Genomic DNA, 15,393 nt, shown 5'->3' on the forward strand with positions numbered 1-15,393 from the left:
GAGCCATTCCCTGTACACCTTGGGGTGCGACAGGGATGTCCTCTGGCTCCCACATTATTTAACATCTATTTCGACCACTTTGTTCATGAAGCTTTCATTAGCTGTACTGGAGAAATTTCCATCTAGTATAGATACAATGGGAGGCTGATCAATGCCCGGGTGCGGTCAAGGGACGGCTCCCTATTGCTCAACCATGTTATGTATGCCGATGATCTGGTAATTGCTGCTCACTCAGAGGAGCAGTTGGAGGCGCTGCTGCTGAACCTGGAGCTTGCCACTAAGAGGTATGAACTTTCCATCAGCCTCACCAAAGCTAAGCACCTGCCTCGGTATTTTGTACCATTGGACACTCCACCCCCACAACTCCCAATCGGTGATGGGGCAGTTGTGGAGAGAGTGGAGAGTTTCCCATACCTGGGCAGTGTGCTCATGACCGGCTCTGGTTTAACAGCAGAGGTCTCACTCCGAATCAGTCCAGCGGCAATATCTTTTCATTGGTTGCATAACGCTGTGTGGAAGCTACCTGGTCTGTCACTCCACACGAAGCTTTAGGTCTTCTCAGCCACGGTCATTCCCTCCCTTCTCTACGCTTGCAAAACGTGGACCCCCCTAATGGAGCATCTTCGCCGGTTAGAAACATTTAGGCTGGCCTGCCTACGATCCATCCTGGGTTCAACCAGGCTGGATTGTGTGAGGAGCTCACCAATCCTTGATAGATCTGGGAAAAGTCCCATCGATGAGCTCCTCTGGCAGGCAAGGCTGCGTTGGCTGGGTCATGTAAGCCGCATGCCCAGCCACCGCATGCCTAAACAACTTTTGTTCGGCCGGATCGAGGGAGCTAAACAGGTGCGGCACGGGCTAGAGAAGATATGGAGTGATGTGGTACAGGAGGACGTGAAGCTGAGTCGACTTGCCGATAACTGGTACCAGCGGTGTCAAGATCGGCCTCTGTGGAGGAGGCTCGTGAAGGACGCTACTGGGCAGTTGGAGGCAGTCGCCCTCCAACAACAACGGAGGGCGGAAGAGCGACACTCACAACAACGAGCGGAGCGCCGGGTGGCTAAAGCACAGCAAGCTGGCCCAGTAGGGGGCACAGGTGGTGCATCAGCCAGTCATCTCAGTCAGTCGACCCGTGGCACCTGGGTCTGCCCCGTGACCTCCTGCCAGCGGGCGTTCGACACTTCACGTGGCCTTAAGGTGCACATGGCCTGGCACAAGTGTCGTGGTGACGTCACCGCCACTTAGTGGCGAATGGCGGTTGTTGTTGTTGTGTGTGTGAGTCGCTGTGTGTGTGTACGTCGATGCTGGTGTGTGTACGTCCGTGTGTGTGTATAATCGATGTGCATGTGTGCAAGTCGCTGTGTGTGTGCGTGATTCGATGTGTGTGTGTCAGTCGATGCGTGTGTGTTAGTCAATGTGTGTGTGGTGTGTGTGTGTAGACAACTAATATTGAACAATTAAGTTCGTAATTTTTACAATAATAATGTGTGTGTCTAAGTCCATGTATGTGTGTATGTCGATGTGTGTGTGCATCCATGTGTGTGTGTACGTCGATATGTGTGTAAGTCCATGTGTGCGTAAGTCCATGTGTGTGTGTGAGTCGTTGTGTGTGTGTACGTCAATATATCTGTGTGTAAATGGATGTGTGTGTGGCTCTATGTGCGTTTGTGAGACTATGTATGTGTAAGTCGATGTGTGGGTGTGCTAGTCAATATGTGTGTGTGTACGTGCATATGTGTGTGTGTGTAGGTCGATGTGTGTGTGAGTCTATGTATGTGTGTGAGTCCATGTGTGTATGTGTGGGTGGATGTATTTGTGTGTGTGGGTCGATGTCTGTGTGTGTAAGTCGATGTGTGTGCGTGTGTCTTTTCGCCACGGCAACGCCGGGTACTTGCTGCTAGTGCTACATATTTTCTGTTTTTTCCTACCTCTCCAAACACCTATCCCTCTATAGGCTCCACACACAACGCAATCTGGTTTCCTCTAAGGCCATTCCAATGGGAATGCTCGAGGTGTGGTAAATAACATTCTTCTCTCATCAGACCCACTTGCTCCTTAGACCAATTGAGTTAATACAACCGTACAAAAATGACAAAACTAATGAAAATTAGTGGGAAATAAAAGGTAAAAACTCGACTAAAGAATCGATTCGTGGTTTGAATCTTGACAATTTTATGGAATCACTGGGGAAGGTGAATTGTTTACATACCTAGTAGACATGGTTATCAGTGTTAAATGCAAGAAAAATGAACCTGGCCAGAGCAAACCAATCTTAAAAAAATATATACTGCCACTTACTAAATGAATACTTTGGTATACACAGCAACAGCATTTATTGAGTCAGGCAGATGCTTGTAATCCACTTTTGAACGGTGTTTTGTAAAGATGTTCTCATTGTTTACCTACCTGTACAGTATTTGCTTATTTTAAATTTGCATTTGCTTTTTGCAATGGTAGTTATTTATTTCACAGCTTATCCATCATTGCAGTGCTTACCTACAGTAAAAGGCATATTTAGGGGATCAGGTTGAACTGTTTGTGGTGAAATCCTTTTGTTGGAGTTGGGTTTGCAGAGGGAAGAATTCCTTCATGTAGTCATCATGTGTCGCAAATGTGTTGTCCAATGACAAAATGTACGTGTATCAATTCACAGGTAAAGTGACCAACCTACATTTTTACTTGCTCAGAAATGTATACAGCTGACAGATAAGTAAATCCGCTGTCTACAGTACGTAAATAGTTTAACATGTAGGCTTTCGTGACCAATATCATCCATGATACAAGTTTTTTTGGGTTAAATCACTTACATATGTAGGACTCGTACTCTCGTTGTCTTTCTTGTCTCGTTTATTCACGCATAGAGTTCACACCTCCTCCTCACCATCGCTCCGTGTCTCTCCGTTCGCTCCGATGCACAACCCGCCATTAACAACACTCCATGTCTCCCCGTTCGCTCGCTCCGCTCCGCGACTTCGCTCGCTGACTCTCCTTCTCTCCCAAGGTCCGTTACTCCGCTTCTACCCTACTCTGTACTCACTCCATCCACTGCTACCACTGCTACCGTACACTGTATTCTCTCTATCCACTGCTACCGTACACTGTGTTCTCTCTATCCACTGCTACCGTACACTGTGTTCTCTCTATCCACTGCTACCGTACACTGTGTTCTCTCTACCCACTGCTACCGTACACTGTGTTTTCTCTATCCACTGCTACCGTACACTCTGTTCTCTCTATCCATATTGTATCTATTTCTGCTCACTGCTGCTCCGCCTCTGTCCCGGGCACCAACCACTCCAGCTCCAATCCCAACCAAGACTCTCGTCTCTCCGTTACGCTGTGCCCTTTATCCCCGCACCAATCAGTCCCAATCAATTATCTCTTCCCCGCTTTGCTACTCGCCCCCAGGCCCCCAGCCTCACGTGACCATGTTATCGCCGCCAGGCCGGCGCCAGTCATTAGCCACTCACTCTCCTGACCAATCACCGGCCTGCATCCTCAGTCACCCTCAGTCACCCCTAACACCCCCCCCTTAATGCCACGACAACAACAACCGTGTACTCAGATGCTCCCACTGTACGCTGCTCGCTTGCCTAACAACAAAACGCGTGGCGCGTGATATTTCAAGTCCTACACATATATAAATGTGTCGTTATACCCACCACCACCCGACACAGCCAATTAGTAAGGTTTGTCACGTAAACAGAACATGCCAATTCATTACTAGTACAGCACACCGGTGTGTTGGAGAGCCAAGCCACAACATTTACAATTTGAGTACGACGTTTCGCCAGTAATTACAAATAGCTTCATCAGGCCACAGCCAGATTTGTGGAGAAGTCTACCTGTTTTGTTCCTTAAATAGAGGTGTAGATGTGATGACAACACTTGTGCGTTCTTCTTGCGCGAAGTAGGGGAGTGGTTAATAAATCAACGTACATTGTGCATGCGCATTATGCAGACCCATTGTTCTTGCACTTCCTGTCGATTGTGTGTATTGAAATAGCTGTACTAACAGTACTCCCTATTAAAGTATGGTGGCCTGTATAGGCATGCATTTAAACAATGTATTATTTGATGATTCACTTCCAAGCAGCACTAAGCCTGTACCTATCCGAACAGTTACAATTATTTTTATTTCTCTCAATTTCGATAGATTATCTCATTAGTCTTGACCAGTAGTAACTAGTTTTGGACATACTTCAACATGATCAACATCAATTGGGTATCCTTGTTGGCACACGTGTTCTGCTACTGCTGACAGTTATATTTGGGAGTATTTAATATTTATTTGGTGTTCTTTTAATCTCGTGCTGATCATTCGTCCTGTTTGCACAAAATAGCATTTGCCACAAGTGCAATTCATCCGTTACACACCTTCTGTTGATAGCTTTCGGTAATACATCTTATTAATACATCTTATTACCGACGCTATCAAGATTTGGTGGGGTGAAAGGAGATTTGGGAACTAGCAGGAGGTAGCCTAAGGAAGGAAAGGGAGATGTTCATGGTGTGATGTGATGTAATTTAAAGTGACAGGCGAAATTGTGGTGGGACGCATGTAACATAAAGAACCAACAGCTCATCACTGACTCAACAGCAGAGGCCCCCCAGCTTCAACCTCCCTCGAAAGACAGTGGACAGCACTCAACTGAACCCACACGGGCGATGACGTGGCCACTTGCGTTACGGTGACAACTGAGTACGTTAGAGCGAGGTGCGTCACAGCCAACTCATTAATACAGCATTCGTCCTGAGATATGATGCACAAGGTTTGAGTTAAATAGTGCAATGGCAGATCAAAAGCAGGAACATTTATGGGGGAAAAGTGACAGTGAATATGTGAATGGGTGTAGTATATTATTTTCTAAGAGTAATTAAGTACGTATTGCTGTGCTAATAACGAATTGGCATGTTATGTTTACGTAAGAAACCTTACTAATTGGCTTTGTCGGGTAATGGCGGGTTTAACGACACACATTTACGTGATCTTACGGCAATAAAAAAACCCTGTATTATGGAGTACATAAATACGTTGTTTGCACTTTGGTTCTTTCGGTAAAGCCACGTAGAAAGAAATTAAATTAAATGATAAAATATGACGTTTCGATTGCAACACAAGCAACCATCATGAACAAATTAATAGAATAATAAACATAGTAAACTTGAAAATGTAATGCAATACAACACAGAGTCGGCCAACACAACAGTTAACACCCTACCTAGTTGATTATGTTCTTCCAAAGATTTCTAAATTGGAGAGAGAGACAAAACATAGACACGGAGACACACAGACAGACACACAAGCAGAGAGAGACTCACACAGAGACAAACAGAGAGAGACACATAGGCACACAAAAGACAACGTCTCTGTGTCGAGGCCTTAAATAGAGAGAGAGGGGCGGGGGCAGAGGTGGAGTTGTGTGGAAATCCTGCCCATGGAGGACGGACGAGCTGGACAGTGGACTTCTAAACAAACAAGCACGGAGCGTTGTGTGGAATTCCTGGCCTCAGCGGCCTGAGGAGAGAATGGACTTATAAACAAGTATGGTAGAAAGCAAATTTAGTAAAATTAGGAAGTGTAATGCAATGCAACACAGAGAGTCGGTTAGCACACAGTTACCGCATAGACTGGTTGATTGCGTTCTTCCAAAGATTGCTAAATTAGAAGTTAAGTGTGAAACTAACAACCACGGCAAACCCTTCCCGTAGAGGTGGTTCAAACTAGATTCGAATCTTTCGTGACTGCAGGAATTACTCTTTGGTTCTTTCGGTAAAGTCACGTAGAAAGATATTTAATTAAATAATAAAATAGGCCGTTTCGATTGCAACACAAGCAACCATCATCAGGTACAAATGAATGAGAAAAAAACATAGTAAACTTGGAAATATAATGCAATACAACGCAGAGTCGGCCAACACAACAGTCAACACCCCACCTGGTTGATTGCGTTCTTCCAAAGATTGCTAATTTGAGAGAGCCACAAAACATAGACACGAAGACACACAGAAAGACACACAAGCAGAGAGAGACTCACACAGAGACAAACAGAGAAAGACACACATAGGCACACAGAAAGACGTCTCTTTACCGAAAGAACCCAAGAGTAATTCCTGCAGTCACGAATGCTTCGAATCTACATTGTATATGACTCACTAATGTTGCTCTTGTTCATGAGAACTATATTTTTTTCCGTCAATTCTAGCCAGGTGTGTGAATTAAATTGTAGGTGTGTGAATTAACTGGTTGCTCATTATATTGCTGAGTGCTCAACCACAGCTCACAGTGCCGTGGGTCTTACTAAAAACACTTTGTTTTCAGACCTTCAATTGTGCTTCACAACACTGGAATAGGCTTCCAATGATTACTCTACATTGATGTTTTGAAGGCTTCTTTCAAATAATCTTTTTGCCTAGCTTTTTTTACACGCTTTCATTTAACTCATTCTGTTGTTGTTGTCGTTGTATCCTCAAATCTTGTAACTCAATTTTAACCCACTTCCCAATGTGGTATCGACTGCAAACTTGGTATACTTATGTCATACTGATGACAATACTATATTCCATCATAAAAAATAAAAAAAACATATTTTTAAATATTTTTTATATGTTATGTTTCGGCTTGGGTCTAATTGTCCACGGTCAACTGACGTTGGCTGTTATTGGCCACGATCTCTTACGTTATGGCAAGCTTCGGGGCCACTTCCTAGAGTCGTGGAGTTCTGCCATTACGAGTACATTTCATAAAAGCGTGTTTAAAAAAAAAGTTTTTTTAAAAATATTACTTATTTATACTTTATATTCTTAAAAAAAGTGCAATCTTGTTTTAACCACATTCTCAACATAATCCTATATATGTCTGTTTACTTTGTATGCTATTTTATTGAATAATTCCCATATTCGGGGTTACTGTATTTCAGTTCTTCTGTTCCTCTGAAGGTGTTATCATCATTATGACCAGCAGCCATGACCAATGCACTGCTTGAGGAAGGGTACATAATGACAGAATTATTAACCAGGCTTGTTTGGGAGGCATACATTCCAGTTTCATATTGACTTATAGTGCATTGGTCACACTAGCTTAGGTAAGGCAAACACACACCTTTATATTTTCCACTAAATATTCCAGTTATATTTCTTTGGTCAAGCACGTATTATTACTGTGCAAACCTTTATCCTCAGTAATTGGCTACACCGTGATCTTTATTTTCCTTTTCTTGAATTTTTTTCATATTCAACGTTTATATCAGTATAAACAAGGTAAAGGTGCAGCTCTGCAATTGATTCTGGTGGATCGGCCGCCACTTGAGGGACATCCATAGAGCCCCTCTCGGTTGTATTTATCCTACTCTGCCATGCTGATCAGACGTCTTCGAAGAGGTTAAAGGATCTACACTTGAACCCCTCGCACGCGACTTGCCGATAAGACTGTGGTGTCCACACTTAGACTGCTGGTTGGACAGTAGTATGGGGATATAAGACAACCTGCTCATTGTTATAACTGCTTCACCAAGAGAATGAACCAGCGAACTCTGGATTGCAAGTCCAGTGTGCTAACCACGATAACACGACAACACGACAGCATCCCCTCACTGAATACTAATTTGAATTTCAGTTTTAAGAACTGATTAGCGATCACATTCATAATGGCACATAGTCTGCCCCTTCAGGGAATCTAAAGCAACATATTTAGACTTCATCACCAATCGTCACCATCCTTATTTCAGAAGGCGTATCCAGCTGTACTGAGGCTGTGAAATAAACGAGTGGGGGAAGGCACATTTACAGGCGTATGTTTAAGGCAGTGCGCATCATGAGTTATCACTTAAGGCCAGTTGTAAAACAAACAGTGGGGGCCATGCATTGGAATTGTGTACGTGGGGTTTTCAATTCAAACATGAGTAGTGCATGGAACATTATAGTAGATACACTTTAAAATGTTATTGTAGAATGTTAATATTTTAAAACAAAATTAACTATGCAGTGAAGTCCTGTCAAGCATATGTTAATAATATTGAATATTAGGGCTTTAGCATCATATCTTAAATCATGTTTCTTTTATCAAGTGATTGCCTCGACAATGATAGCACCATTCTTGGAAAATGACAGATTTTAGAGTTTATAATGTACAGTATTTCAACAACGGGGTGCAGTTTTCTCTCCTCATCTAGAAGGACAATGCTTTGCTGTCTTGAATACCCTGCAGTACATTAGGTCACCACTTTCAAAATTCATCAATCCTTTCAGCCCAAACACATCTGATGCTCAGAAATAACAGGAATTGCTGAGCATAGGCCCGAGGGACCTAGTCCGAACACACGGCACTAATCTGTTAAGTGGCAAAAATGGTTAATTTGAGGCATTAGAGAGCCATCTTGTGGAACAAGACTGCACAACATGCGGTGCTTTTTGTGAAATAAATGTTTTTGCTTCAACCTTGGCATTACTGCACAAGTATTGTTTTGAATGCTGTGTACACGGCATGTGTACGTTAAACATATAAATCACGGTGAGGCGGTATGAATAAATATGGGTGCAGAATAGATAGTTCAGTTCAATAAATACTGCACATATGTCAGAATCAGAATATGTATGCTGGAGGAATCCAATGAGATTAAAATCTCTTTTCACAGATGTCCAGTAGGAGCAAAGAATAGGAAAGGTTAGCAAATCACAAAAGAAAGAAAACTCAACAAGTTGTATTTTACCAGGTAAAGCCCACTGAGCTATTCAACGAAGTGGCTTATCTTGTGGAAATTTATAGCAAACAAATAATCGAATTAATATGTACCTTAACATCTCATCATATAAAACAAAATCCGACGAATACCCCAGTTCTATAAAGATCCATAATGTTCGTTATTTTATATGCGTGACAGATCGATATGACTATATATTTTTGACATTTTTAGGTCAATTTTCTATCCAATTCTGCACAGTGGGGTTGGAGGAATGGCCGGCCTATACAGTTATCCAAAGCCATTTTCCTACATAATGATGTGTACATGTCAGCAACTGCCCTTTAGTTTAAACAAACATCTACTACAGTGTTCTTTAGTAATTTTCACAGGGGGGCCACTTTCGCCGATAAGAAATCCATGTGAGAGCCGCCACACATTTTAAACCGTTGGGTTTGACAGCATGATGGGGTGTTTTCACATTTGTGTATTGTTGGGGCCCGCATGTCAGGGGCTGCACTGAAGGCCACCAGGGGCCGCTAATGGCCCACGGGCCTTAGAATGGAGAACACTGATCTACCATCACGGATGTCATTGGATATTTAAAAGATGACGAGTTTCAATTTGTAGCGAATACTGTTAGTAAATTATATTCTTGCGTATGCAATATGTTCAGTAAAAAAGAAACATTCAGAGAAGTACATTTATTTTAAAATATGAGACGGGATCGTATGAATGCCGTATATTTTCTCATAGCTTAGCAAAACCATCGCCATTTCCAATATCTAAAACTTAGTATAATATCATAGCACATTTCTGTGAACTCTGAGACAATTGTTTTCAATTTACGGCACAAGGTGAAAAAACAAAAAAAGGTCCATGACTAAAATTGGCAGTGTACCGATAATTTTAGGAGGCATTCGCCACACGTCTCCATTAATCCACAAAGGGAATGCTTGTCTTTGTAGCCAGGAGTCGCCTTTGAATTCCCCTGTACTTTAAAAACAGAAATCATTCCCATTGCGATGTCTCACGAATTTTAGGAGGAATCATCCACCTCTGGAAGAGATACACTTGTTTTATGGTTTAGCCCCCGCTGATTGTGGGAGTTGTTGAAAACCGTGGGTGTGCCGAAAATTTTCAGATTATTGGAGTGGAGATTGTGGTGGGGGGGGGGGATTCTACTCTATGTGAATATATTTGCACTTTGAACTCAAAAATGCATTTGTGACAGCTGTTAAAACGATTAAAATCACCCTGTTTAAAAATACATTTATAATCGAGATTTTTTGGGTTAGATCGTGTAAATATATAAATGTGTCGTTAAAACCCGCCACCACCCGACAGCCAACTAGTAAGGGTTGTCACGTAAACAGAACATGCCAATTCATCACTAGTACAGCACACCGGTGTGTTGGAGAGCCAAGCCACGACATTTACAATCTGAGTACGACGTTTCGCCGTAATTACAACTAGCTTAATCAGGCGACAGCCAGATTTGTGGAGAAGTCTTACTGTTTCGTTACTTATATAGAGGCGTAGATGTGTTGACAACGCTTCTGCGCTCTTGCACAATGTGGGGGGGGGGGATTACTGAAGCAACGTACATTATGCATGTGCATTATGCGAGCCCTTTGAACTTGTCCTTCCTGTCTATTGTGTTTGTTAAAATAGCCCTACCAACGGTAATCTCTATTGAAGTACGCTGCCCTTTGTAGGCATGCATTAAAATAATGTATAATTTGATGATTCGCTTCCACGAAGCACTAAGGCAGTAGCTATCCGAACGGTTAAAGTTATTTTGATTTATTTCAATTTCGATAGATTCTCTCATTAGTCTTGGCCAGTAGTAGCTAGTTTAGCACGAAACTTCAACATTATAAAAATCTATTGAGTGTCCTTGTTGGCATGCATGTTCTGCTACTGCTGACAGTTGTATTTGGGATAATTTAATATTTTTCTGATGTTCTTTAAGTCTAGTGCTGATCATTCATCCTGTTTGCCCAACATCACATTTACCACACATGCATTTAATCATGTACACACCTTCTGTTGCTAGCTTTGGTAAATACATCTTTTGTACCAGATATTAATTTCTGTATTTTATGTGCCATGCCAAATCTGACTCGGATGTTTTGTTTTTCCAAACATCTGGCTAGTTTATCAGTTACTCCCGCAATGTATGGTATTTTCATCGTTTTGATTACTTGGGCAGTTTCAATGCTCTTGTTATTTGATTTGGTTTTGGTATTCAATGCATTTACGCGATCTAACCCAAAAAACCTCTGTTATGGATATTGGTTGTGAAAGCCTACGTGTTAAACAAAAAATACATTAAAACGCTAAAGGTGCTGCCTTGACACCGCTTGCTCATGCCACTGCTGGAAGAAGGGCCTCCACTAGCGAGGTCACTAGAGAGCTCATCTCAAAGGTATTTTGGCCTACTCTTTCATGCTGGCCAGATATACTAGAGCGCAATTCTTTATCTGGTCTGATAATTGTTTTGTTGTTTATACTTATTGTTTTTTATACAATTTCTTGATTAGTTTATTCATTTTTATTTTCTGAGGTTTTCATTTACTTGATAATTGCTATGAATAGGAATTATTCCTAAATGTGATTATAACTACTGTAAAGTGTCGTGAGATGCAATAGCATTAATCACGATATATAGATCTGAAATTATTATCATCTATGTAAGGCATATTGACTAGATGCATAATCCATGTCCTCTTTATGTCCTCAAAAAACCAGCTACCTATATCTTGTTGCATCATGGATACAACCAAAAGGACAAAGGTTAGCGAAACGATTTACATAATAATGCATGATAGCGTGTAACTTAATCTTTTTCCTTTTTTTAATATACAGTACCTTTCAAATTTCATTGCATTGCTTTGTAAAGGTCAGCAATCAGCAGCCGATGGGGTTTAGTGTTATGTATAGGTGTTTCTGCAAAATAACATACACAATAGGCCATTATTTATGTATGACCATAAGCACTATGACCTTAAATTAGATTGATGGTAAAATACATTATAGCTGCTGGTACCATATACAGTTGTCATCATGATCGTATCCAATATTTCCCAGTTAAAAATAATTTGCAAAAAAAAAAACCTTGATATAGCATAGTTTTAAATCGCTACACGTATGACCTTTATTTTTACTCAAATAAAAACATGATATATGTAAATATCGTTGAGAATTTAGTTGGAGTTAAAGGCGGTGGTATTTTAAGCCATAGGATGCCCGAAATTAAACATTTTCAATCTCATGAAAGCAAATTTAATTGCCCTTTTTTGACATTGTGTGGAAGAGCAAATAACTAGTGTTACATTTCTGAACCGTGCTTTTTTTATTCCATATTGGTTGCTTGTTTAACAGGTGACAGTGCATTGTCATGACATTTTTCAAAGCAGTACGGGTGTAGTGATGTATATTGGGTCACTACGGCGCACAGCGCCAGTTATTTATAGAGAGGAGAACTGGAGGACAGTAGTCCTCTCTGCCAGCAGGGTGTCCTATGCCATGGTAAATGGTCCTAAGGAGCATAGTTCTCGCGGCAGGCAGAGAGAGATCATGTGAGGTTTGGCTGGCAAGGGCACGTGACAGGACAGGGTGAGGATGTGGGCCAAAGGTGACAGAAGGGACATGTGATGTAAGGCCCAGCATCTTCTAAGGAGTTCTAGAAGGGGGGCTTGGCCGAGGTAGAGCCAGGCCACGCTGAGGGGCATAAAATGGAGGTCCCGAGGTCCGATCCGGGCGATCTACTGGAATGGAACACGCCATGCTACGTCTCTTCAGTCTTCGCTCTTCGGTCTTCACGCTCGGCATCGTGGGTCAGGCAGTGTGTTAACTGACCTGACCTGGTTATGTAGTTACCTCGTGGTGGTTACCGCTATATAGTTACCCCATTGTTACGTTTATGTAGTTACCCCATTGTGGTCATAGAATAAACGTGTTGCCTCCAAAGTCAAGGGTGTCTCTCACGTGAACCCACTACACGGGTATAAGCAATTGTAAATGTTTTAATGTTGGTCTCTGTTCAATGTCACTGCATTCAAACTCCACCAACTGATGTGAGCACAGCGTGTGAAAAAGGCTAATTACAATTAGTGTCGTCAACTGTCCACAGAACCTCTCACCATGCTCTGCAAGGAGTTGTGGGGCCCAGAATTTTCCAAATCCCTCCACCAGTCAGATCTAGAACCGACATCATCAGGTTTCAGTCATGTAGCCAGTCTCTTGATCTGCCTCCTGAAACGAGATCAAGATAGAGTTAGGCAAATAATTACTTATAGTATCCTACAAAAGAGATACACATCTAAAACAATTGAAAAAATTGTATGATTGAATTAGTCTTCTACAGCATTAGCAATGTGGGCAGGTGGGGTAGTGGGGGGAGGTGGGTGGAGACCAAATAATTTTGGGGGCAGTGGACTCTATCACCTATAAGATCTTAGAAAGCATGTCTGTGGGTCAGGAGGACCAGGATTTCTATTCCCAGAATTTCCTGCATCCAAATTCCTCTTGAGCCCGTGAGCGGGCGGGGCGCGACTGTATGAATATGCACACATACCCCCCCCCCCCCCTGGATAAGCCTTAATCCGCTGTGCAAACAGAGGCTAATGTTAGTGGAAAAGGAACGGTGGGGATAGGACTATGGGGCAGCCTCACCGTTAACGCTATTTCTACAGTGTAAACGTGCTGCGTAAATCGCTGTGTAAACACACACGCGAGCGCAAGCATGCGCAAATGACAGCAGCCGTATATGCTGCAGTACCTGCACCTCATGCGCACGCTCAAATCACTCACACCAACCCCACACTGCAGCCCTGCGCTCGCGCTCACGCCGGGCACACCGTCTCTCCACGCAGATGCGCCACACACATGATATAAAAGACTCCGTCAGGCACTGCTGGTCTCCGTTGGTCTTTTATTCAAGTTCTTTCTCCGCACCCCGCTGGTCTCCTCTGCGGACCAGCGTCGTCTCGCGCGCGCCCCCGCACGCGCTTCCTCCTCAGCTCCTCCACTCGTCCTCACACCCCGCTGGCACTGACAAGGGACCAGCGTCTCCTCTCGCGTGCCACGCACGCTCCTCTCGCGTGCCACGCACGCTCCTCTCGCGTGCCCCGCACGCTCCTCTCGCGTGCCGCGCACGCTCCTCTCGCGTCAGTCGCTCCGCTCCTCCCCGCTCCGCACACCGCTGGCCGACGGTGTGCCGAAGCCCCATCAGCCACGTGGCTGATGGCGCGGCGGCCACCCGACGTGGTCCCGCTTCTTCACTCCATCAACTGACCCCGATCTCTTCCGGGCTCCCCTCTCTATCCTCTCTCCCACGTGACCCTGACTCCTCCCCTTCCGGATCATCCGATCCGGCCTTCCCATACTGCCCTGCTGGCTCCACCTCCATTCACCTCGCTTTCCATTGGAGCCGAGGTGAAAGGCGGCCCCTCCCACACGCCCCCCATACCGGGCTCCGCCCCCCAATACCCCGGGCCATGTGATTGGGCCAGAGCCCAGCAGCAACCCCATTTACGCTCGCATTACCCACAGATCACATATGCTACGCCGAGGTTCTGCCCACACACACAGAAATCACACTACACCGATATTTTGTATTAGAGTTTTTTAATGGCGCCAATACGCATTACCCGGAGGAGGAATATTTCGCGAGGAGAGCCTAGCATAACTCTGCCTATGAACCCAGCTACTCAAACTTCCTACCACGGACCTTGAAACTGAACTCGCGGCATCCCACGGATGCTGAGAGAGTCGGAGGGAGAAGGACGAGAGAATACTTGCCCAATCACTGTCTCGCAGCAGCACTCGCTGGCATCACACGGATGCTGTGAGCGGCTTGAAAAGGCAGTACGGCAGGCAGGGAGTGGGTCGTAACGGCCCAGAGGTTGTAGACAACTAACCCAATTGTCCCGGGGCTCCCCCCTTTATACTCTCGCTGCCGCTCCACCCACCCATTGTTTTGCCATGCCCAGTCGTCCTAGCTTTCGGTCTTGCTCTTTATTTCTAGTCTTCGGGTCAACTCTCTATGCCTCCCACCCATTGTTCTCCTGTGCCCAGTAGTTCGAGCCTTCGTTTTTTTACACTCTTTTTGCTCCTTACTCATTGTTCCTTGCTGAGGGTGCCTTGCTCAGGGTGCCTAATATTCCACCCTCCATCCTACCCCCCAATGTTGTGTGTAACTTATTGCTGTTGGCCCACAGAAACTTTTCTTTTTGCGTCCATATAATTTTAAGCCAATTTAGGGGCACCACAATGTAACCTCTCCTGTGGGGGTCGGCCAATCTCCTGGCACCGGGAAACCGTGAAACTCTCCCCCTCGGGGCCCTTCGGATTAAAACCCGATGTGCCAGGCAACCCCCCACCAGGACACTACGTGGGTGCGCTGCATGTGGGTGTGTGTTTAGTGCGGGGGCGGGAGGGAGTCGCGGCGCTTGCGGAGTTGCTCCGCGGTCGTGGCACCACAGATCTTAGGCATTTTAACTTTAATGTTAACACCAGAAAGTTCAATTAGAGATGCTGTGTTCCATACAAAGGCGGTCAGACTAGATGCCTAGTTTGTGTCGATAGCCTTGAAAGACCTGCACATGTGAACAGTGCTGTCCCAAAGGAAGATCCTTTAGTTGGCTGTGGGAAGACAACGTTTCCAATATTGGGCATTGTCATTCAGACAGCTCTGAGGGTATTCACC

General features: G+C 44.2%; 1 protein-coding gene across 1 annotated transcript in view; it reads right to left on the reverse strand.

Moving 5' to 3' along the window:
* LOC144933142 (transmembrane protein 132D-like) overlaps positions 1 to 13,987 on the reverse strand; it is a 231,565-nt gene extending 217,578 nt beyond the window's left edge. Inside the window, exons 1-2 of the mRNA XM_078857731.1 lie at positions 13,572 to 13,987; positions 12,827 to 12,938 (exon numbers count right to left, since the gene is read on the reverse strand). Coding sequence (XP_078713857.1) covers positions 12,827 to 12,829 — 3 coding nt within the window. The 5' untranslated portion in view covers positions 12,830 to 12,938; positions 13,572 to 13,987. The remainder of the gene's footprint in view (positions 1 to 12,826; positions 12,939 to 13,571) is intronic.
* Between the last annotated feature and the right edge of the window lie 1,406 nt (positions 13,988 to 15,393).

Source organism: Lampetra fluviatilis, chromosome 6 (assembly GCF_964198595.1).
Source record: "Lampetra fluviatilis chromosome 6, kcLamFluv1.1, whole genome shotgun sequence".
In the NCBI taxonomy this organism is placed as follows: Eukaryota; Metazoa; Chordata; class Hyperoartia; order Petromyzontiformes; family Petromyzontidae; genus Lampetra; species Lampetra fluviatilis.